General features: G+C 44.1%; 2 protein-coding genes across 5 annotated transcripts; both read left to right on the top strand.

The window, feature by feature from the left end:
* Nucleotides 1-3569: 3569 nt before the first annotated feature.
* On the top strand, nucleotides 3570-10060 carry LOC136484168 (disease resistance protein RGA5-like). Of its 3 annotated transcripts, XM_066481372.1 has the most exons (3): nucleotides 5574-5680; nucleotides 5826-8712; nucleotides 9584-10060. In XM_066481372.1, the coding sequence occupies exon 2, from the start codon at nucleotides 6756-6758 to the stop codon at nucleotides 8664-8666; it is 1911 nt and encodes a 636-aa protein (XP_066337469.1). In that variant the 5' UTR covers nucleotides 5574-5680; nucleotides 5826-6755; the 3' UTR covers nucleotides 8667-8712; nucleotides 9584-10060. The 3 variants fall into 3 exon arrangements, with proteins under 3 accessions (XP_066337472.1, XP_066337471.1, XP_066337469.1); XM_066481375.1 differs by lacking the exons at nucleotides 5574-5680; nucleotides 5826-8712 and adding an exon at nucleotides 3570-4793; XM_066481374.1 differs by lacking the exons at nucleotides 5574-5680; nucleotides 9584-10060 and adding an exon at nucleotides 3570-4793 and having other exon boundaries at nucleotides 5826-6995.
* Nucleotides 10061-11228: 1168 nt separating this feature from the next.
* LOC136484167 (putative disease resistance RPP13-like protein 3) lies at nucleotides 11229-16253 on the top strand. 2 transcript variants are annotated; one of them, XM_066481371.1, is made up of 4 exons: nucleotides 11229-12206; nucleotides 13109-15260; nucleotides 15669-15739; nucleotides 15812-16252. In XM_066481371.1, the coding sequence occupies exons 1-4, from the start codon at nucleotides 11353-11355 to the stop codon at nucleotides 15855-15857; spliced, it is 3123 nt and encodes a 1040-aa protein (XP_066337468.1). In that variant the 5' UTR covers nucleotides 11229-11352; the 3' UTR covers nucleotides 15858-16252. The 2 variants fall into 2 exon arrangements, with proteins under 2 accessions (XP_066337468.1, XP_066337467.1); XM_066481370.1 differs by having other exon boundaries at nucleotides 15669-16253.
* Nucleotides 16254-25623: the final 9370 nt, after the last annotated feature.

Below are 25623 nucleotides of genomic sequence, written 5' to 3'. Positions count from 1 at the left end.
CATGAGGCACCTCATGGTTGGGCACTTCGTCAGGTTCCGGAGTGTCGGGCACTATATCAGGCACTGGATAGTCAGGCACTATATAAGCCACTGATTTGTCGGGATCTAGATTGCCCTCTACTGCTATGTCTTACAGAGCGTGCGTCTGCCAAGCCGACGCTGTAGATGCAGTCAATACGATGTCCCTCTTGTGCCAAAGGATGAACTCCTTCTCACATTCTCCGAGCAATTGTAGACCCTCTGGAGTTGAAATGTCTATCTTGTACTACCTATACTTGAGCTTCGTATAGTGCACACCCTGACTTTGGTGTAGTCTGCAGGGATCTCTTGACAATGAAACATGCCGCCCAGAGGATGTGACTCGCCCGTGGCCACCTCGATTAATAGTCCCCCCTGCCCATCCCACAAAGTGCAAGCAGTTGGTTCCTATATAGCATATACTGGAGTGTGCACTGCCTAGGAGGTACGTAGGAGGTGAAATATATATATTTATTTATTTTTAGTATTTTAAAATAGGATAAATAAGAAAAATTTTGGATATAAATTTTTTATAGACCTAATTGATGCATCCATGATCTATCGGATATGAAAAATATTTTTATTTTACAACTTTGGGCTTGACATAAGTTGATTAACAAGTAACATAACGTGACATGTAATATGATTAGCATAATATTAACATGACATGGCATAACATAATTTGATTAACAAAATTTGGATTGTCGATGATAGCTAACGCACCTGACAAACATTAGCATGTGACAGCTAATGTGTAATACAAGATTCTTTCAATTATGTAACATAGTTTTAATGGTGTTAACATAGCATACACACTCTACCATGTAATGTGTTATTGTGTGACATATTTCAGATAGCATGTTAGGTACTGATGTTTTTCTTGCATATAACGTGTGTTATTAATTGAATATGAAACGCAACTGGAGTACAGCTGAAACATGACAGATTGACAGGGTATGATAAAAAAAAACTTTTTTTGATCACTTTCAAGACAAAAATATGTATGCACGTAAGCATGTTGTACATATGAACGCGCTAATGCCATAAGTCGCCACCTCGCCAAAGATTCCACCTGCCGCAGCGCGGCCACTGATTGTTCACACGCAAGGGCCATGCACCCACTTTTGTGTCTGCCGTGAATTAGGGATTTCATATTTTTTTCTAATGTTAATTGATTAATTATTTAATATAAAAAATCAATGGTCTAGAAAATGTTGGGTGGAGCACCGGGTGGCTGCTTTTCGGCAGGAGATGAAGTCTGCTTTCGGCTGGTTCACACGCTTTGGCGAATCTGACACAGCATTTTATTTGTTTGTGACTCTACAAGTGCTTTCATGTTGGGTCAAGTCGTCAGGTTTAAATAAATAAGACAAAGTATGTACTGTAAGTCTATTATAAGCAAGGCAAATCACCAGAAGACGTGTTGATGTGGCCATGTGCATACAGCAAACACCATGCGATCGCGATCATTATATTTCATGTGCGAACCACCATGCGAGCTTGGGTTGGCTAAACCTAGAGCCCCAAAATGCGTGTTGACGGTGGCTGCCAGCGAATCCTGTTGGTCGCACTTGCGAGGAAGGAGGCGTGCGCCTCTATAGACCCGCCTGCTTTATAAGCGAGCATAAAAAGAAGTAGTTTCAACATAAGCAAAAAGAATAAATAAATAAGATATGTACTATATAGATATAACAAGTGTGTCCACTTCCTAAGGGGTTAGTCATTAGTCAGAAGTAGAATAGATCCTAATCGCTATTCAAAAGTAGAATAGTATCTAACAAACGAGCATAACCAAGGAAGATTTGTTCGGATATGCTAAGATACCGCAATCCCTATAACGCTTATCATGTAAACCGATCAGGGTTAGATTCAACCGACCTGTAACCCTACCCCAATGCTATATAAGGCGGGTAGGGACCCTGAACCTGCCTAAATCGCTATGTCTGCACCTGTGTCACCATCCAGTTCATATCTCACGCACCTCCACCGATTCATCTACTACCGTAGGTATACCACTCGGTAGACTGCTGACCATATTTCGTCGACAGCAACCGAGACTAACGGTCCACTTTCAGTCCCGGTTTCCCAGAACCGGGAGTAAAGGGGGCCTTTAGTCCCGGATTCGCAACCGGGACAGATGCTCATTCTTGCACTAGTGTCGATTTGTTGGTCTTATTCTTCAATTGCGTGCCTCCAAGAGGACTTCACTCCGCCTCTCCGGGTGAGCTCCTGGCGGTGCAGCCAACACCACTGATTGGGCATGCCAAGTAGCAAGATGGGCCAAAGAAGAGAAAGAAATGTTATTTTATTTATTATGGATGCACCTTAAGCTTAAGGTTAACTTTTGATGTTAGTTTCTTATGGTGAAGCTGCCCAATGTTTATAGTCTATTTTTGTAGCAGCAATAAATGCCTAGTTTCACCTTTTAGCACATTGTTTGTTCCCTAAGGGCCTTAGTCCTCTTTTAGTCTCTAAAGATCCAAACAAGGTGACTAAAGGGGTGACTAAACTAATTAGTCCATTAGTCCCTTGGTGGTGACCAAAGAGGTCGACTCAACCACCCAAAAGACACCCCTACCCCTCATTAATGCACTCCTCTCCCCTCTCGAATGAAGATTGTGTGCATTATTTAGGGGCTTTTTGGTCTTTGTACAGTAGCTTTAATTGTCATTAGTCCCTCTATCGAATCAGGGTAGGGATCCGGAGACTAAACTTTAGTTTAGGGACTAAAAGATCCAAACGGGCCCTAATATATTTCCTATCACTACTAGAGCAGCCGCAGCAGGTCATCGTTTCTTTTTCATTTTAGGGGGGTGTTTGGTTCCTCCTCCTAAATTTTAGTAGCTGTCCCATCGGATGTTTGGACACATGTATGGAGTATTAAATATAGACTAATTACGAAACTAATTGCATAGTTTGCGATTAATTTGTGTGACGGATCTTTTAAGCCTAATTAGTCCATGATTTGACAATGTGGTGCTACAATAAACATGTGCTAATGACGGATTAATTAGGCTTAATAAATTCGTTTCGTTCTATAATTTATTTTTTTTATTAGTATGCGAACACCCCATGTAACATCCTCACGTGACACCTCCTAAATTTTAGTATATGGATCCAAACACCCTCTTATTATACTCCGTGCCTCAAACCCTGAAATATGCCTATCTATTAAAGCATTGTACACTGGAAACGATGACGACTACCCAGTGAAGCACGTTAACGTTGGTTGTATTGTATGCCTGCCGTTGCGTGCCTGACAAAGATCCACACTTAAAGGCAAAGCCACATGCGCCGATCGATGCGCGCACATGATCATATCCATCACATCAGAAACGTTGCAGTGCCAGCTGCAAGTGAATGCGTTATTATCAGCGAGAGACAAGCAAGCCCAGCCCTGGTGATTTCTAAGGCTCTACGAAAAACTTTGCAAGATAGTAATACGTACATTTAATTCTTTCAAAAAAATACGTACATTTAAAACGAAGATGCTTTACAATTTAATAGTGCCAAATTGAAGTTGAGTATTATTACACATATGCCTAGTTCATTAAAGATGCCAATTAGCAGACACAAAGATCCTCTCAACAGTGACTATTATAGACACAAAGACGCCAATTAGAAGACACAAAGATACTCCTCTCGCTAACGCTGGCCCCTCCGCTCGCTTGAGAGGCACTGGCGCCGCCGCTGGGCTTCTCCTCCCGGGCGCGCCGCCACCGAGATCGTCCACTGTTGCCGGGCTCCTCTTCCCGCGCGTTGCTGCGTCCGAGATCCGTCACCGCCGCGGAGCTCCTTCCCCGCGCGCGGGGGCTGGAGGCTGGACTCCTCCCCACGCGTCGCCGACTCCGCGCTTCGTGCTCCGCTGCCGGGCTCCTCCTCCCCACTGCCGGGCTGCTCCTCACGCGAGCTCCGATATCCTCCACTGCCGAGTTCCGAAATCCGCCGCCGCCACCGAGCTTCTTCCCCTAGCTTCCGCATGTGCGGAATCTATCTTGGTCTTCGACGTTACCAATCTTCAATCCTGCCGTCGACATGGATCTTGGGGCCGGGGCAGTGGGCATCATCGTCACCAAGCACGGCGAGCTCCTGCACGGGGAGTACAAGCTGCAGAAGGGCCTGCAGGAGCAAATCGAGTATCTGAAAAATGAGCTCGAGAGTGCGCACAAGGCTCTCTGCAAGGTGGGCGCGACGCCGCCGGAGCAGCAGGATCCACAAGTCCTGCTCTGGGCTCGCGAGGTCAGAGAGGCGTCCTACGACATGGAGGACATCCTCGATGCCTTCCTCGTCAATGTCGTGGAGGGGGCCGCCCCTTCTGAGACTAAAAGCAAGAAAGGCTTGCTTAAACGTCTCAAGAAGAAGATGGTGCCTTCGCCGGCCACCAAACTGGATCCTCGTCTTGTGGACATCCACAACGAGGCAGCACAGATTATCGGCATCGAGAGGACGTGGGCGGAGCTCATAGCCATGCTTCAGTCATCGACCCACGGCCATGGAGATGCTGGCGCCTCCAGCAGCAGCAACCGGACCAAGATAGTTTCTGTGGTCGGAGCTGGTGGTCTGGGCAAGACCACTCTTGCCAAGGCGGTTTACGACGAGCTGAGTACGGGATATGACTGTCGAGCCTGTGTTTCGGTTGGCCGCAATCCTGACCTGGTGCAACTCTTCACCAGCATCTTCTTTCGTCTCGACCAAAAAATGTACCAGGCCATTCGTGATGTAAAGGACCTACAACTGCTCATTGGCGAACTCCGAGAATTCCTTGAAAACAAGAGGTATGGATTAATCAGTTGTCACCAGATTATCTATAGTTTCTCTGTTTCAATTTATTATTTTATATATATATATATATATATATATATAGGGAGAGGTTATTCAGTAGCCGGCTACAGAATAAGTTATTCTGTAGCCACCTCCATTTACCATAATTTTATATACTAATTTACCGTAATGTTAATACATATTTACGATAGTTGGGTTACTATAACACACGGGGATATTTACCATAATGTTATATTAAACCACTTAGTAAGGAGTTACTATAATCTCGTAAATTAACATAGTAATTATCGTAACTCAAAGTGGCTACAGAATAAGTTATTCTGTAGCCAGCTACAGGATAGTAGTTCTATATATATATATATATATATATATATATATGCTACACCGCTTGTGCTGTGTACATACTATTGGGGAGCATTCATACCTTTACCATTTAATTTGAAGATGTTTCTTTCTCATTATGTATCGATGATGCAGTTGTGGTACAATTAATACTTCTTCTTGCTAGGGAATTTATATTTGATAAACAAATCTAAGATGTTTGTTTTTTTCATTATGAATCAAAGCTGCAGTTGTGGCACAATACTCCTTTTTTGCTAGGCAATTTATATTTGATAATACAAAGTTATAAAGTACCACTGTCAGATTCTACCTTGAGTAGAGGAATCCGGATTTTCATCATTTGTCTAAAAATCTATAAATTACCACTAGTATGTAATTTTCAAAGACTAACAGCCTGTTCGTTTCAGCTGGATTGACTTATAAGGTATGGCTGAAAGTACTGTTGGCTGGTTTGGTGTGAGAGAAAAATATTGTTCAAGTCATGGATTATAAGCCAAATACGAGAAATCCAGCCGAAACGAACAAGCTATGAATAAAAGTGAGACATCACCAATATTCAATACTCGTATAGTACAGATGTATCGCCGCTCTTCTTCTCCTTTGTACAGTATAGTATAGTATAGACGATAGATGCTCCAAGGTTTACTAACTCTGCATATTCATTTGTACTGTCTTTTTGGTAGGTACTTCATCGTTATTGACGACATATGGGATTTAGAATCTTGGAAAGCAATAGGATCAGCTTTGGATAAGAAGAGTAGCGGAAGCATAATAATCAAAACTACTCGTAATCGAGAAGTAGCCAATTAGAAGACACAAAGATACTCCTCTCGCTAACGCTCGCCCCTCCGCTCGCTTGAGAGGCACTGGCGCTGCCGCTGGGCTTCTCCTCCCGGGCGCCGCTGCCACCGAGATCGTCCACTGTCGCCGGGCTCCTCTTCCCGCGCGTCGCTGCGTCCGAGATCCGCCGCCGCCGCCGAGCTCCTTCCCCACGCGCGGCCGCTGGAGGCTGGACTCCTCCCCACGCGTCGCCGACTCCGTGCTTCGTGCTCCGCTGCCGGGCTCCTCCTCCCTGCGTGAGCTCAGAGATCCTCCACTGCCGGGCTGCTCCTCACGCGAGCTCCGATATCCTCCACTGCCGAGTTCCGAAATCCGCCGCCGCCACCGAGCTTCTTCCCCTAGCTTCCGCAAGTGCGGAATCCCTCTTGGTCTTCAACGTCACCAATCTTCCATCCTGCCATCGACATGGATCTTGTGGCCGGGGCAGTGGGCAGCATCGTCACCAAGCTCGGCGAGCTCCTGCACGGGGAGTACAAGCTGCAGAAGGGCCTGCCAGAGCAAATCGAGTATCTAAAAAATGAGCTCGAGTGTGCGCACACGGCTCTCTGCAAGGTGGGCGAGACGCCACCAGAGCATCTGGATCGACAGGTCTGGCTGTGGGCTGCCAACGTCAGAGAGGCGTCCTACGACATGGAGGACACCCTCGACGCCTTCCTCATCGATGTCGTGGAGAGGGCCGCCCCTGCTGAGACTAACTCAAAGAAGTAGCCTGTGGCGATGAAGTTTACCAGCTTGGCCCTCTTTCACATGATAACTCAAAGAAGCTCTTTTATATGAGGCTATATGGCGGTGAAGACAAATGTCCTGCTCATCATCCTGAAGAGGCATCCAAAAAAATTCTGGACAAATGTGGCGGTGTGCCATTAGCTATCATCACAATGGCTAGCTTGTTGGTGGGCAAATCAAGAGAGGATTGGTTTGAGGTCTGCAGCTCTCCTGGTTTCTATCGTGGCAGAGAGAACAAGCAAGTAGATGATACTGTGTGGATATTGTCCCTTAGCTACTATGTTCTGCCTTCTCATCTGAAGACCTGCTTACTATACCTAAGTGTGTATCCCGAAGACTATGAGATCGAGAAAGATTCTTTGATATGGAAATGGGTAGCAGAAGGCTTTATAGAGAAGAAAACAGGAACAAGCCAGTTTCAGCGGGGAGAGGAATACTTCCATCAGCTCATAAACAGAAACATGATCCAAGGGGTAGAGTCAGAAGAGGAAGGCATCATACATTGCTGCCGTGTTCATGACATGGTCCTTGATCTTATTCGTGGTCTGGCAGGTGAAGAAAACTTTATCACTATCTCAAATGAGGATGGAGGAACATCATCACGACACAAGGTGCGCCGGATAGCACACCAGAACAGGATATTGCTGGATCAATCTCATCCTGACAGTCATAAGGACATGACACAACTGAGGTCACTGGTTGCTCGTCAGTGTGATATCCGTGGTTTGGTATTGCATCCGAGCATTAAACTCTTACGTGTGCTATCATTAGAGAGGTGCACATCACCTAAGTATGGCAGGCGCTGGCTTGAGCATCTTGGGAAACTAGTTCATCTGAGGTACCTAGGGCTACGAGGTACAAATGTCGAAGAGCTCCCCGAGGCGATAGGAGCTCTAAAGCTTCTACAGACACTGGACTTAGAGGACACCGAACTACATCAGCTGCTATCGAGCGTTAGCCTGCTAACACGGTTGGTCTGCATAAGATGTGATGAATGCACGAAGGTGCCCGATGGGTTCCTCCAGAAGGTGACGTCACTAGAGGAGCTACAGATAAGTGTTCGCATGCTGTCTTTTGAGTCCAAGAGGCAATTTTTGAAGGAGCTGGGCAACCAGAGCCTACTGAGGGTGCTCCGTGGGTTTGGCATGGGCAGGCTGGATGAGAGAGTGCAGGCAGAACTTTTGAAGTCACTAGGCAATCTGCAGGAGCTCCAGCATCTGGATCTGCATGTTTTTCTATTCTCTGAAATTAGCCTTGCCTCAACGGAGTGGGACAAAGTCGTGCTTTCGGAACATCTCAGGCATCTCCATATACAAAGCATCTGGTTCCCTTGTGTGCCATCATTCATAGATCCCACGCTTCTCCCCAACCTTTGCTACTTGGAGTTGCGTGTGGATCATATGGACAAGGCCGGTCTGAGAGCCTTGGGTGGGCTGCCAGAACTCCATTTTCTCTGTATTCGACTGGCGGATTATGGTATGGCATCTGATAAGCAGGCTGCGGTAGTTAATATTGCTGCCCATCATGTCTTCTTCCACAAGTTGAGAATCCACAAGTTGTATGACTGGATGGTTCAGTTGGCGACCAATGATGACTCGACTAGTGCTTCATTTAGCATCTGGAAGGAAGAACAGGATGCTGCTATGGTATTTGATTCCAAAGCAGAGGACGCGGGCTACAGCAGCAAAGTAGCGCCGGCCCCTGTTGTGATGCCAAACCTCCACGACCTTTGGTTCACTGTCCCAGTCAGGGCTTTCTACAAGGATGGGCATGCTACCCGGAGTGACAATCTCGGCTTGGACTTGGAGTGCCTCCCTTCGCTACGCTATGTCGAGGCACGTCTCGACTGTGAGGATGGCTTCCCTGATGACTTGGACAAGGCAGAGGCTGAGCTAAGGCGCCAAGCAGAACTCCATCCCAATAGTTCCGCACTCACCCTCAACGTATATCATGTTTAGTGAAGTACTTATGGTGGCACGACCAGTACACAGCGACGATGAAGAGGTACGTACGAGCTGCCTAACTTGTTTAATAACCACATTCCATTCCCCATTCCACTAAGGCACTAACACGTACTACTTCTCCATTACTATATTATTATTGTAGTAACAATATGCCCAGAAAATCATAGCCCTTGATTTTTAGAATTAGTAGGACAATTAAATTTCGTCCAGGGCGTCCTAGTTTCCTTGTTTAATTTCATCTGCATGTGCTACTGTACATATGAAGTAATTATTATCACTTTTCTAAGAAATTAGATACAGTTAAGTATATACTTGTTACTGTTGTCACATACGGACTATATGTTTGAGTACGCAAGAACATTAATTTTTAACATGATGTTGGTTTTAAAAGTGTTGTGCTATGGCTAGTGACAAATAAATCACGTATACCATCAACATGATTTTGCTGTTAAAAATGGATCTACTCATGTTGAAAAGATCATCATGGATAACGTTAGTCGTTCCCCATTTAAAAAATTAATTTTACAGGTATATCACTCTTGATCTTTATTTGTCAAGTTACAAGAAAAGAACATGTTAGTAAAGCAAGATACTTTATATCTCATCCACATGTCACATTATTGCATCAAATACCAAAGTTAGATCTTGCGTGCATGTATATTAGATCTATCTAATAAGTAGACGTTTTCTCTATTTATTCTGTGTTTCTTCTATTCTATCACCTCTTATAAGAACAGGTAATATGTAATAATTTACAATTAGATCAACGGTTCACACACAGTTCGAAGTACCATAGTCTGTTTGATTGTTTTAGCCGACTTCATCCATCATTTCCATTGACCTTCATGAATCATCAATGCTAGACTGATAATGCTAATCAAAATTATTTTTCCTTACGATTTTTATTTCAGTCTTCGGAGACTCAGCCTTTTGCCTCTTGATCCTCCATGGGAGGAGTTTGCGGTTTAAGTTGGTGGATCTCAGGACGTTGGGAGCATTTTGGTACTCCTGTCTGCTGTCCCCTATATTGCCGCATGCATGGAGCTGGTGTCAGTCTACTACACGGTCTCACATATTTCTGTGTGCTCTTGATGGACCTTTGCGTGGTTTAAACCGGCCTCTAATAATGTTGATCGACGACGATCATGCCTGTTGTTTAGTATATTTCATTTCGCTCTAGCACTTATTGTTGGCGTACCTGCAAGTATATATGTTTGGAACATAAATGATATGTGTGTTTATGTTAAATGAGGCTTAAATTTGGTTTTCGTGTGTCTCCGCATGCATGCATGCCTGCCCATCTTCAAGAGCTCCATCGGGGGTCCAGTTTGCTTTGCGGAATTTCTCCAACCGGTGAAGCTAGCACTTTCATTCACTTCGTTGCTATGATCTTGGCTACTGTATTATTGATGTATTTAAATTGTAGTGACGAATGTTGTCACGGCTGTCGTGTCATGTAATTTATTTTCATTTGGGCAGTTACATGTGTTTTTTCACAATTGTATAGTCTAGAGTTTTGCAGGATGTTTTTTTTAAGAAAATCTAATAAACATGCCTTTAAAAGTTGTCATGTGTCCATTTGGTCAGTGGTTTCTACTTTCTAATACATATTTGTTACATTATTATTTGCATCCTTTTCAGCCCGCCGTTCTCCAGCGAAACCACATGGTGTCCTAAATATTGACAATCTCTTTTACAAACTTGTTCAAACATATGGAGTAAGTAAGATATTTTGATTTTTGACAAAAGCCAGAAGGTCACACTTTACGGGTTGTCACAGATGGTATGTGCTTAGAGCGTATCCACAAGATTGATTACCCCTTTTCCTAAAACTAGTAATATAGGGGATGGAAGCAAAAATAAACATACTCCAGCAGATCCCCTTTTCAATACGGTTTTTCTAAATTTCTTTTCAATCCCTCAAAATCTTGCCTCAATCCCTCAATTATAGGGGAGCAAACCACCGGTTAATCTCAATCTCCGTTTTCCTCTTCTTCCCATCACTGACATCCGGGCCGCCGTCTAGATCCGGGCGGGAGCGCGCCGCAGCTGAGGTGCTATACCGGGATGGCGTCACCGTGCCGTTGTCGGTGCGTCACGCGGGAAAGGGCATGAGCGGGAGCGTGACGTCGTGCCGTCGCCGGGTAACGCACGAGCGGGCAACTGAAGGGTGAGTGTGGTTCTGCGTCACGGGCGTGCGGGCCAGCCGCAGGTCCGCTATGTCGAGAAGCCTCGAGAGCAAATGTATCTTGCCGAGTCCGGCAAAAGTGTGGACCCGAGTACAGGCGGAAGCATCCGGAAGCTAGGTAGGAGCCGCCAAAAAAAAAAAAAAAAAAAAAAAAACAGCACCTTATCTCTAGTTGTGAGGATGGAAACGAGGGGACTGAAATATTTTATTGCCTCTTGCCGGCTAGTAAGGCTACTACCGCTAATGTTGAATAGAAGGCTTTTTCTAGAAAATAAGTATTGATCTATCGAACAAGCGTTTGCTATTGGACCCTTTAAAGACAGGCTTGCTCGCCTAGCTCTGCTTTCCTCCTCTCCTAGCAAGCAAGGTGACATATCGCCACCGTCTCCACTGCACTGCACCAATAATTACTCACGTCTCTCTACTCTTCATCCCATAGCTTCAGCAAGTGCGGAATCTTCAACCTCACCAGTCTTCCATCCTGGCGTCGGCATGGATCTTGTGGCCGGGGCAGTGGGCAGCATCCTCACCAAGCTCGGCGAGCTCCTGCACGGGGAGTACAAGCTGCAGAAGGGCCTGCCGGAGCAAATCGAGTATCTGAAAAATGAGCTCGAGAGTGCGCACACGGCTCTCTGCAAGGTGGGCGAGACGCCACCAGAGCATCTGGATCGACAGGTCCGGCTGTGGGCTGGCGACGTCAGAGAGGCGTCCTACGACATGGAGGACATCCTCGACGCCTTCCTCGTCGATGTCGTGGAGGGGGCCGCCCCTGCTGAGACTAAAAGCAAGAAAGGCTTGCTTAAACGTCTCAAGAAGATGGCCAAGTTGTTGAAGGAGAGCAAGGCACGCCACGACATCGCCGGCGCGATCGAGGACATGAAGAAACGACTCCAGGAGGTGTGGGACCGCCGCGAGAGGTACTCCATACCCGTTGCAGTGCCTGCGCCGGCCACCAAACTGGATCCTCGCCTTGTGGACATGCACAAAGAGGCAGCACAGGTTATCGGCATCGAGAGGACGAGGGCGGAGCTCATAGCCATGCTTCAGTCATCGACCCACGGCCATGGAGATGCTGGCGCCTCCAGCAGCAGCAACCGGACCAAGATAGTTTCTGTGGTCGGAGCTGGTGGTCTGGGCAAGACCACTCTTGCCAAGGCGGTTTACGACGAGCTGAGTACGGGATATGACTGTCGAGCCTTTGTTTCGGTTGGCCGCAATCCTGACCTGGTGCAACTCTTCACCAGCATCTTCTTTCGTCTCGACCAAAAAATGTACCAGGCCATTCGTGGTGTAAAGGACCTACAACTCCTCATTGGCGAACTCCGAGAATTCCTTGAAAACAAGAGGTATGCATTAATCAGTTGTCACCAGATTATCTATAGTTTCTCTGTTTCAATTTATGATTATTTTTTTATTTTTGTGTGTGTGTGTATATATATATATATAGAACAACTACTCTATAGCTGGCTACAAAATAACTTATTCTGTAGCCACCTTGAGTTACTATAATTACTATGTTAATTTATGAGATTATAGTAACTCCTTACTAAGTGGTTTACTATAACGTTATGGTAAATATCCCTATGTGTTATAGTAACCCAACTATAGTAAATATATATTGACATTATCGTAAATTAGTATATAAAATTATGGTAAATGGAGGTGGCTACAGAATAACTTATTTTGTAGCTGGCTACTGAATAGCCTCTCCCTATATATATATATATATATATATATATATATATATATATATATATATATATATATATATATATATATGCTACACCGCTTGTGCTGTGTACATACTATTGGGGAGCATACATACGTTTACCATTTAATTTGAAGATGTTTCTTTCTCATCATGTATCGATGATGCAGCTGTGGTACAATTAATACTTCATCTTGCTAGGGAATTTATATTTGATAAACAAATCTAAGATGTTTTTTTTTTCATTATGAATCAAAGCTGCAGTTGTGGCACAATACTCCTTTTTTGCTAGGCAATTTATATTTGATAATACAAAGTTATAAAGTACCACTGTCAGATTCTACCTTGAGTAGAGGAATCCGGATTTTCAACCTTTGTCTAAAAATCTATAAAGTACCACTAGTATGTAATTTTCAAAGACAAAATAGTACAGATGTAGTGCCGCTCTTCTTCTCCTTTGTACAGTATAGTATAGTGTAGACGATAGATGCTCCAAGGTTTACTAACTCTGCCTATTCATTTGTACTGTCTTTTTGGTAGGTACTTCATCGTTATTGACGACGTATGGGACATAAATTCCCGACAGGCAATAGGATCAGCTTTGCATCGGAACAATAACGGAAGTAGAGTAGTCAAAACTACTCGAAATCTTGAAGTAGCCTGTGGCGATGAAGTATACAAGCTTGGCCCTCTTTCACATGATAACTCAAAGAAGCTCTTTTATATGAGGCTATATGGCGGTGAAGACAAATGTCCTGCTCATCATCCTGAAGAGGCATCCCAAAAAATTATGCACAAATGTGGTGGTGTGCCATTAGCTATCATCACAATGGCTAGCTTGTTGGTGGGCAAATCAAGAGAGGATTGGTTTGAGGTCTACAGCTCTCTTGGTTTCTATCGTGGCAGAGAGAACAAGCAAGTAGATGATACTGTGTGGATATTGTCCCTTAGCTACTATGATCTGCCTTCTCATCTGAAGACCTGCTTACTGTACCTAAGTGTGTATCCCGAAGACTATGAGATCGAGAAAGATTCTTTGATATGGAAATGGGTAGCAGAAGGCTTTATAGAGAAGAAAACAGGAACAAGCCTATTTCAGCGGGGAGAGGAATACTTCCATCAGCTCATAAACAGAAACATGATCCAAGGGGTAGAGTCAGAAGAGGAAGGCATCATACATTGCTGCCGTGTTCATGACATGGTTCTTGATCTTATTCGTGGTCTGGCAGGCGAAGAAAACTTCATCACTATCTCAAACGAGGATGGAGGAACATCATCACGACACAAGGTGCGCCGGTTAGCTCACCAGAACAGGATACTACCGTTGGATCAATCTCATCTTGACGGTCATAGGGACATGACACAACTGAGGTCATTGGTTGCCCATGGGTGTGACATCCGTGGTTGGGTCTTGCATCCGAGATTTAAACTCTTACGTGTGCTAGCTTTAGAGAGGTGCACATCATCTAATAATGATGAGTATGACAGGCGCTGGCTTGAGCATCTTGGAGAACTAGTCCATTTGAGGTACCTAGGGCTACGAGGTACAAAGGTCAGGGAGCTCCCGGAGGCGATAGGAGCTCTAAAGCTTCTACAGACTCTGGACTTGGAAGATATCAGAGGATATGGTATGCAAGTTCAACTGCCATCAAGCGTTAGCCTGCTAACACGGTTGGTCTGCATAAGATGTGATGTATACACGAAGGTGCCCGATGGCTTCCTCCAGAAGGTGACGTCACTGGAGGAGCTACAGATAAGTTTTCGCATGCAGTCTTTTGAGTCCAAGATGCAATTTTTGAAGGAGCTGGTCAACCAGAGCCTACTGAGGGTGCTCCGTGTGTTTGGCATAGCCGGGCTGGATGAGAGCGAGCAGGCAGAACTTTTGAAGTCACTAGGCAATCTGCAAGAGCTCGAGCATTTGCGTCTGCTTTCAGAAAGTAGCCCTGCCTCAACAGAGTGGGACAAAGCCATGCTTTCGGAACATCTCCGATATCTACGTATAGAAGGCATCAGGTTCCCTTGTGTGCCATCATTCATAGATCCCACGCTTCTCCCCAACCTTTCCTACTTGGACTTGTGTGTGGATCATATGGACGAGGCAGGTCTGAGAGCCTTGGGTGGGCTGCCAGAACTCCGTTTCTTCCTTATTGTAGCGGCATATTATGGGACGGCTTCTCATAAGCAGGCTACGGTAGTTAATATTGCTGCCCATGATGTCTTCTTCCCCAAGTTGAGAATCCTCAAGTTGTATGGCTGGATGGTCCAGTTGGCAACCAACGATGACTCGACTAGTGCTTCATTTAGCATCTGGAGGGGAGGACAGGATGCTGCTATGGTATTTGATTCCAAAGTAGAGGACGCGGACCGCAGTAGTAGAGTAGCGCCGCCCCCTGTTGCTGTGATGCCAAACCTCGACGACCTTCGGTTCACTGTCCCAGTCAAGGCTTTCTACAAGGATGGGCACGCTAAGCGGAGTGACAATCTCGGCTTGGACTTGGAATGCCTCCCTTCGCTACGCTATGTCAGGGCATATCTTGACTGTAAGGATGCCTTCCCTGATGACGAGGACAAGGCAAAGGCTGAGCTCAGGCGCATAGTACAACTCCATCCCAATAGTTCCACACTCAGATTCTACGTATTCAAAGTTTTTGAAGATATGATGGCACAACCAATACACAACGACCATGAAGAGGTACGTACCAGCTGCCTAACTTGTTTAATAACCACATTCCATTCCCCATTCCACTAAGGCACTAACACGTACTACTTCTCCATTACTATATTATTATTATAGTAACAATATGCCCAGAAAATCATAGCCCTTGATTTTTACAATTAGTAGGACAATTAAATTTCGTCCAGGGCGTCCTATCTTCCTGGTTTAATTTCATCTGCCTGTGCTACTGTACATATAAAGTAATTATTATCACTTTTCTATGAAAAATAGATACAGTTAAGTATATACTTGTTACTGTTGTCACGTACGGACTATATGTTTGAGTACGCAAGAACATTAACTTTTAACATGATGTTGGTTGTAAAAGTGACTGACGCCCTTTCTTTTCGAGAACCATATATAAATACTACAAATTCATTCCAGGCAGAGGACAAGGATGAGGCGACTGACGAGGATGTCTCAGAAGCCTCATTGTACGATACAGCAGAGGAGGATGAGATGACAGAGGATGTCTCAGAAGCCTCATTGTACGATACAGCAGAGGAGGATGAGATGACATAGGAGGAGGTCTCAGCAGCTTCACTATCTGGAAGGAAGAGGAAAATGAGGTAACCGACGAGGAGGTTGAGGTCTCAGAAGCCTCGGTGTCTGAAACAGAAGTGGAGGAGCCAAAACACTAGTCGTATCAATAATCCATCAGTTTATATAATCAGTGCCAGTGAAGTGACCATCCTAATATAATCTTTGTTCATGGAGAAATTCGCAAAGGCTTGTGAGTCCAGTGTTTCAGTTTAGTTGACTCAGGTGTGTTATGTCTTGGTGTAGGGCTACAACATATTTATAATTCGTAACAACTCTGTTTTGAGTCGAGTAATAATGTACGTAGACATATGCATCTGCGTGCCTTCAAAAACCCTGTAATAATAATGGAAAGATTTGTCTTCAAGTCGTTGCGGTGTGTACTCTCAAAACCTTAAGATGCAGAACATTGTATTAATAATTATCCACTTTCGACACTTGTGAGATATTTGCCACCACGCGATAGGGTTTCTTTTTTTTTCTTTTCTGTTTCGAGGATGTGCATAGTTTTGCTGCTGGAGTTCTCTCCTGCAGATTGTGTTGCACGTACGAGAAGCACGGGTTCGATGATTTCATTCCGCTGGTTTGCATCTTTTACTGATTGTATGTATGCGCCAAGCTGCCTAATTGTCTTATCTATTACTCCGAATGCCCCTCCCGCGAAAGCCCCCACCCGTCATCGCTGAACCCTGCCCTCTGAATCTGATTCTGAGCCCAACCGTTTCACATGATTTTGTATATACGCAAGAACATTAATTTTTAACATGATGTTGGTTTCAAAAGTGTTGTGCTATGGCTAGTGACAAATAAATCACGTATACCATCAACATGATTTTGCTGTTAAAAATGGATCTACTCATGTTGAAAAGATTATTACAGATAACGTTAGTCGTTCCACATTTAAAAAATTAATTTTACAGGTATATCACTCTTGGTCTTTATTTGTCAGGTTACAAGAAAAGAACATGTTAGTAAAGCAAGATACTTTATATCTCATCCACATGTCACATTATTGCATCAAATACCAAAGTTAGATCATGCGTGCATGTATATTAGATCTATCTAATAAGTAGACGGTTTCTATATTTATTCTGTGTTTCTTCTGTTACCTCTTATAAGAACAGGTAATATGTAATAATTTACAATTAGATCAACGGTTCACACACATTTCGAAGTACCGTAGTCTGTTGTTGATTGTTTTAGCCGACTTCATCCATCATTTCCATTGACCTTCATGAATCATCAATGCTAGACTGATAATGCTAATCAAAATTATTTTTCCTTACGATTTTCATTTCAGTCTTCGGAGACTCAGCCTTTTGCCTCTTGATCCTCCATGGGAGGAGTTTGCGGCTTAAGTTGGTGGACCTCAGGATGTTGGCAGCATTTTGGTACTCCTGTCTGCTGTCCCCTATATTGCCGCATGCATGGAGCTGGTGTCAGTCTACTACACGGTCACATATCTCTGTGTGCTTTTGATGGACCTTTGCATGCTTTAAACCGGCCTCTAATAATGTTGATCGACAATGATCATGCCAGTTGCTTAGTATATTTAATTTCTCTCTAGCACTTATTGTTGGCGTACCTGCAAGTATGTTTGGAACATAAATGATATGTGTGTTTATGTTAAATGAGGCTTAAATTTGGTTTTCGTGTGCCTCCGCATGCATGCATGCCTGCCCATCTTCAAGAGCTCCATCGGGGGTCCAGTTTGCTTTGTGGAATTTCTCCAACTGGTGAAGCTAGCACTTTCATTCACTTCCTTGCTATGATCTTGGCTACTGTATTATTGATGTATTTAAATTGTAGTGATGAACGTTGTCACGGCTGTCGTGTCATGGAATTTATTTTAATTTGGGCAGTTACATGTGTTTTTTTCACAATTATTCTATTTCTGTGCCATATATGCACAAGTGTAGTTTCCCTCGCGCGTTACTCCCTCACCACTTTACCCCAAAGTCACTTCTGAGGAAAAGGAAGAAATAACTCCCTTGTATTCACTCTACCAAAGTTTGAATGTAGTTTTGAGGTCCTAGAGAAGGACCGCGATAAAGCGCCACTGGTCACGCGCTCCGGGAGCACGTGCGACCGTTGTCTTCCTCGTCACGCTTGCGCTTGTCCTCACCCCGCCCCCACCCCCCAACCCTGGCCTCCCCTAACCTCCAGCGCTATGGCTCCGCCAGTATCGTCCTCGCCTTGGCCCCCGCCCCGGCCCCCCACTCCCGCCGCCTCACCTCGCCGCGCCACCCACCTAGCCCGCCCCCTGAACCCACTGTATGATGGAATTTTGGCATGTTGTAATATTATTACATAGCCTATTTAGCATGAGTCGAATGAGGCCTATAAAATAATTTGACAATTACGTGATGCCTACCAAATATGGGCTATATAAACATTTGGGCCTTAAAGATGAACGAGTTGCCTAATAACAATCAATTAGCACAATGGCTAATTAACAATATTGGGCTCATGCATGGCCCATCCAAGTGTTCTCTCTCACGTGTGGCTTGCTGAGACATCTGAGTAGGGATGAAAACGGTACTGAAATATCCCGTAACGAACCGCATCATTTTCAATATTTTATCCGATCGAATTCGTATTTTTGGATAAATTCGAATTCGGTTAGAAATTCAAAACATCAAATTCGAAATCGGAACAAAAATAGTTTAGCCGTTTTCTGACTTATTTCTACTTTTCTACTTGTAATTCGGAATATCCCGAATTCGAAATTCGATTTAAACCGAATTTGGCCCCCTAAATGTCCGACCTTAGAAAAATTGTATCTTTTTCATACGTTCTCGGATGAAGATGATTTTTATATGAAAATTGTAGCTCTCGACGAGATCTACAACTTTCTGGTTTTTAGTTTCTTCATTTGAGGTCTTTAAGATGTTAAAAAAATTAAACAAAGCTTCGACAGTATATTAATCGCGTACACGTGCTTGTTGCCTTAGAAAAATCATATCTTTCTTATATAGTGTCAAATGGTGAAATGGAGATACTTTTTATGGAAGTTCTAGGACATGTTAAATGTTATTCACTTGGTTATGCACTTATTAATTGTTATGCACTTGATTCTATGAGTTAATATTCCGTATTGATTTTTCGTATACAGACCGTGTTCGACATAATTCTACTCGAATTAGCTCGTTTTCGAAATTCTAGATATTCCATAAGTTCGTGTCCGGCTTTCACTACACCACAACATGAAGATTAGCGATGGACGCTCTGACGCTAAAGGCGGCTACAGCGACAGACAATCTGACGCTAAAAAGTTATAGTGACAGACTTCTGCAGATGCTGTAAGTCCTGTCGCTAAAAATCTTTAGCGTCAGATAGTACTTTTAGCGACAGATTGTCCGTTGCCCTGAATTTTTTTAGTGACAGATAGTCTGTTGCTACTCTTTAGCGACAGATAGCGTGCCATTACTCTATAGCGACGGACAATTTGAAGTTACAAATATTTTTAGCCACTGATGGTTTGACGAGATCATTTAAATGCATTTAAAAAAAATAAAAGGGCATTTGGTTGCAAATTAATACAAAAGTAACATCATTGTGCACGTTTCTCATATAAATAGATTCATTCATGACCAAGTCCAAACACTCACTAAGACATACATATATGGTCAGGCATTACAAACATGAATCAATGATTCATCAATGATAAGAGATCTCAAGGACTGATGAGTCTCTTGGATTTTTGAATCACAGCAGATAAAGAGCTCTAACTATGCAACTATGGGCAAGAAATAAGCCTGTTTGTTTGGTTCCTTACATCAATTTTCCTACTTCAGTGCCAGATACATTTTGAGGCGGCCACATACAAACCCAAAAGAAACGTGCTCATCAGTATATGGGATAGAGGCAAGAACTAATGCCAAACCAGCCTTTTGTCAAATTCTAGCCAATAAAAGTCAAAATATGTTTGGCAGGATGGATGGAGGAAGGGCCGCCTTACACCAGCACACAAGCGGTCAGTAAACACCCAGATCAAAAACATTACCTTTTTCTTGTCTTCGATTGACAACCTAGCATTAACAGCTACCTAGGAGCTTTCCTAAGCAAGAAGATAAACATGTACAATCTAACTAGGAATTGTCATGCTGAATACAATTCTTGAGTTAGTCAACTTGACGAACTTCAGAACCTGCAAAACCAGCATAAAGTATTTGTGGTTACAGTTGGAATCAACTCATGAAAATAACACAAACAGTTCAATAGAGCAAGCAGGACTAGATTATCACAGTCCTGGAACACAAATAACTCCGAGAAAATTTTACATGAACAATGGAATACTAGCAAAAAGATGTGACAATACAAACAGGAAATAGTAGTGTATTTGCCACTGCTTGAACCTAATGCAGGCTTCTACTCCCTTTGTTCAGAATTAGATGGTGTATTTTCCCTGGGCAAAAAAAAAATCAACAAGGTAGCTAAATTGACTAAAGTGCCCTTAGTTATTCCTAATTACCATCAGCCAATGCACTAGTTGCAAGCACACATGCATGCGTACTGCCCGGTATCAACAAATTGCTTTCTAGTAGTATTAAATCAATGTTGTGAGCAGGAAGTAAATAGGGGTGTTTTGGTAGAAAGCATTTAAAACTACGCACTATATTTGCGCAACCAAGGAAGAAGCACACCCAGTAAAATCAAACAGATGGAGTATTATACTCCTAGATAGGCCTGAGCAAAAAAATCAAAGATCGAAGACCGAACCCAAACAGACAGAAAATTCAGTCCTCGGTTCCTTTGGTTGCCCTGTGCTGAAAACCGGGCATTTTTTTTCCTCGAACAAAAACCGGACATTATATCACGTACTCAGTCTCTTTCTTCAGGTAACCGATATGACCGAATAGGCAATGGCCCACTAGAATCGGCCCAATGCCCCAGACGGCTAGACCACCAGCCCTGCCTCATATATAAGCGCACGCTCCTTTACTGGAACTCTGGAAAACTCCGACTCCAAGTCCGCCTAACCCTAGCCGCCGCCACACCGACTAACTGAGCAGCAGGCACCAGCAGAGCAAAGCGCAGGCGCACTTGCCGCCCACCAGTCACTGCCACAGATCCACGGGTGCCAGGCCCTCAACACTCCGTCTAGGTGTTGCACATTTGCGCTCCACATGCAGGCATCGACCGCGAGCGGCAAGTCCGGGTGCTGTGCTGCCAGATTCTGAAGGAAGGAGTGAGGGAGGAAAACTGGAAGAAGACTGGAAGAAGAAAAGAAGGTATGTGGAAGCTCCATGTAAACTATTTGTGCAATAGAATATTTTGCAGGGAAGTCTAAGTAACACTATTGAGTCTAAGAAAAAACAGATCCTGAAAATGCGATGATATGCCACAAATCCATGCTCAATCGATTGAAATTCCAAAACGGGAACCTTCACATAACAATAGCATTTGAAGATTTGTGTAAAACAAAGCAGAGCTACTAGCTCAAGATCCCTGTGCAGATAGGCTCCATGAATCATTTTAATGCACAGATACTCAATGAATGAAGCATGGGTCATGGGGCATGGAGATTATCATATAAAACAAGCAATGCCAAAGAATCTGACAAACTACATGGATAACCTTTTGTGCATGGATAAATTGTGGTGAGTAATCAGCATTTTTTAGATGTACTTGGAGCATGAGATGTGACAATTAACTTCTATTTGGTATAGACCCACTTCTTTCCTAACTAAAAATTCGACTAACCTAAAATGGACAACACGAGTGGTCCACAGGCCACAAGGGGATAAACCCCTCAATAAATAAATTGTCCGTAGAGAAAGAAAGGGGCTATTCAATATGACAAAATTAATTATTCATTCTCAGGAAAATTGCACAAAGTATTATAGCAAGTGCCAAGATATAATTGAAGATGAAACCTAATAAGCTTATATGACAGTTCGGGTACCAGATTGAATAGTTGATTTTTATATAAAATATCAAATACGTTGTTTCTTCCTTTCGAAAGAACAGGTGGTGCAAAAAAAAGAGAAGCAACTTTGCAGACACTGATCACCTAAACAGTTCCTCTACAACACTTATACTTGTTGAGTTATATAACACTAACAACTAGCAATAAGATACTACTCTCACAGAAATAGGAAGGACCTCTCTAACTCACTAACAGAAAGGACAAAAGGATCAAATCCCATATTAAGGGCACACAACAAAATCAGTATGTAATGACGCTAATTATGCCTTGTTAACGGGGGCATCTGGTTAAAACAAATAAACCAAGTGTCTTGATTCAAAGCAAAATTGGATTTTTTTTTGTCACAAACAAAAGTAATGGCTTGATAATGAAAACACATAAATATCCACTAAATGTCTCTTTAGATTGAAGAAATAATAAACAGTGACACTCCTGTTCCTTTACCATAATAGACCATGACATTTCTTATCGTCTTCCTTTACCATAAGATGACACTCATGTTCCTTTCCAAAAACATATCTGCCAATTTCTAATAGATATGACATATCCTCACCTATTAGATAGTAGGAACACTACGTAGATGCAGTTGATGGTTACGTTACTCGTTGATATCTATTTTAGAGGATGGATGACCGTGAGTGGATGTACACGGGATATAGAAGTCAGAGTGATTTCAGCACTGAATGGGGCAGAAGACCGAGGCTTTCTTGGACCGTGCATTCGGCAGGGGTGCGAATAGAGCGCATCTAATGAAGTGTCCCTGCAGCATGTGTGCAAACAGAAAATGGCAAAAGAAGGACAACATGGGTATACATCTTTAGAAGCATGGCTTTATGCCGGACTATACCCGGTGGATCCACCACGGTGAAGCCCATCGGATGAGAGAGGAAGGGGTGAGACCACGCCTCGAGCATGTTGATGATGATGGCTGGGTTGCACACATGTTAGATGACTATCAACAAGCACAGATCCCTGATGGACGTGTGGAGGAGATGGAGGCATCCGCAAAGGCGTTCTATGACATGATGTCTTTGGCACAGAAACCCCTTCATGATCGGACAACGGTTTGTCAACTCGATGCCATTGGATGCATGATGGGGTTCAAGGCTGAGATCAACATGGGTCGACAACACTTCGATGGTATGTTGGCCTTGATTGCTAGCATGCTTCCGGAGGGCCACGTTCTGCCAAAGAGCCTGTACGAGTGCCAGAAACTCCTTGATGGACTCAAGATGCCTTACGAGCAGATACATGCTTGTCCGAATGGGTGTGTCCTCTTTAGGAAAGAACATGAGCATGAAAAGTACTATCTGAAGTGCAAATCCTCCAGGTACCTGGAGGTAGACTCTGGGGATGGCCACAAGAAGAAGCTTACCGTCCCGATGAAAATCTTACGGTACCTCCCGTTCGTGCCGAGGATCCAATGGCTATACATGAGCGAGGAATCTGCTAAGCAGATGACGTGGCACAAACAGGGCACACGATACAATCCTGACAAGATGGTACATCCGTCCGATGGTGAAGCATGGAACCACTTTGATGGCATTCATCATGAGAAAGCATCAGAGCCTCGTAACGTACGTGTTGCGCTAGCAACAGATGGGTTCAATCCTTATGGTTTGATGGCTGCCCCCTACACATGTTGGCCCATGTTCGTCATCCCCCTCAATCTCCCCCCCCCCCGGCGTCGCCTTTGAACGTTAGAACGTATTCTTGTCATTGATAATTCCTAGACACCCGGGGAAGAAGATGGGTGTCTTCATGGAGCCTCTGATTGATGAATTGGTGAGTGCTTGGGAGGATGGGGTATGGACATACGACAGAGCTACAAAGACACCCTTCAAAATGCACGTTTGGTACCAGTACTCCATGCATGACTTCCTAGCGTATGGGATATTCTCCGGTTGGTGTGTCCACAGGAAGTTCCCATGTCCATTATGCAAGGATCGTCTAAGGTTCATCTGGCACAAGAAGGGTGGCAAGTATTCGTCGTTCGACAAACATCGTCAATTCCTCCCTCCCGAGCATCCATTCAGGCAAGACACCAAGAACTTTACAAAAGGTGTCGTAGTGATAGAACCTGCACCACAGATGATGACTGGTGCCGAGGTTCATGCTCAGATAGATGCTCTCATGGAGAATCAAGAAGGTGATGGCTTCGTGGGATACAGCGAGGAACACATGTGGACTCATATGTTGGGCTTGACGAGGCTCCCCTATTTTGATGACCTTCTTATGCCACATTACATTGATGTCATGCACACAGAAAAGAATGTCGCCGAGGCACTCTAGGGAACAATCATGGAAACTAAAAAGTCAGAGGACAACCCTAAGGCAAGAGTGGACCTGGCAGAGTTGTGTGATAGCCCACATCAAGAGATGCGTGCTCCTGGAGGTGGCAAGACATGGAAATGGCCTAAGGCAGATTTCGTCTTGACCCCCAGACAAAGGAGGGAAGTACTCCAATGGATCCAGACGTTAATGTTCTCTGATGGGTATGCAGCGAATCTGAGGAGGGGAGTGAACTTAACTACTCTCCGAGTGAACGGGATGAAGAGTCACGACTACCACATATGGATTGAGCGGCTTCTTCCGATGATGGTTCAAGGCTTTGTCCCTGAGCACATATGGACAGTGCTGGCAGAGTTGAGCTACTTCTTCCGCCAGCTCTGTGCCAAGGAGTTATCTCAGACCGTGATTGCTGACTTGGAAAAAGTGGCACATGTCTTGCTTTGCAAGTTGGAGAAGATCTTTCCACCCGGCTTCTTCAATCCGATGCAGCATCTGGTATTGCACCTCCCGTATGAGGCACGAATGGGGGGCCCGTGCAGGCCCGTTGGTGCTATCCAATCGAGAGATGCCTAAAGACACTTCGGAAAAAGTGTAAAAACAAAGGCAAAATTGAGGCTTCCATTGCAAGTGCATTCACTATGGAGGAGGTGTCAAACTTCACAACATTGTATTATTCTGACAACCTTCCAAGTGTGCATAATCCACCTCCTCGTTACAATGCTGACGAAAATGCCTCGAGCCTCAGCCTTTTCCGAGGGCAACTTGGAAGAGCAGGTGCATCGACCAATAAGCCCCTGACAAATGTGGAGTGGCACAAAATCATGTTATATGTGCTGACCAACCTTGAAGAGGTGGACCCATATATTGCGTAAGTTCTCAATGGACTTGTTTCAATAATCCCACACTATTCTACATCCAACCCCCTTGTTTGTCATTACAGGGAATTCATTCATAAATATTGGCCCCATTCAAGGGAACCAACCCCGCCGAGATGTGATACCCTTCTTTCTAAGGGTGCGGGACAAGGGAGCCCCGATTTTATTTCCTGGTTCAAAACCAAGGTACCGTCCAATTTAGCCCCGATTTGTTGTTTCTCATACGTCCGATTAATATAACGATGTATCCTGCTTGAGCTTGCAGGCCCGAACTGATGCGTCTATCAGTGCCGAGTTGAGACAGGTTGCCAACAGCTGTGACCAAAGGGTCAAGTCATCGGACGCCTACGAGCGGAGGTGGCCCAATCTAAGATCCACAAATAGCGGGGTTTTTACGCCCGGCACTGATGGCGTAGACTATTATGGAAGAATTGAAGAAATATACGAACTTTCATTCTGTGGTAGCACAAATCTTTATCCTATCATATTCAGATGCCATTGGCTTGATCCGGGAGTAACGAGGAAGACCCCTCATCTTGGTCTAGTCGAAATTCGACAGGATTCCGTCTATCCAAGAGACGATGTGTACATTGTGGCACAACAGGCCACACAGGTTTATTATACGTCATATGCTTGCAAGACTAGACCAGATCTTAGTGGTTGGTTTGTTGTGCACAAGGTCTCGCCACACAGCCGACTA

The sequence above is a fragment of the Miscanthus floridulus genome, chromosome 9 (assembly GCF_019320115.1).
Source record: "Miscanthus floridulus cultivar M001 chromosome 9, ASM1932011v1, whole genome shotgun sequence".
Taxonomy (NCBI): Eukaryota; Viridiplantae; Streptophyta; class Magnoliopsida; order Poales; family Poaceae; genus Miscanthus; species Miscanthus floridulus.
The sequence above is the reverse complement of the archived record's forward strand: the minus strand, read 5'-3'. Positions and strand labels throughout refer to the sequence as shown.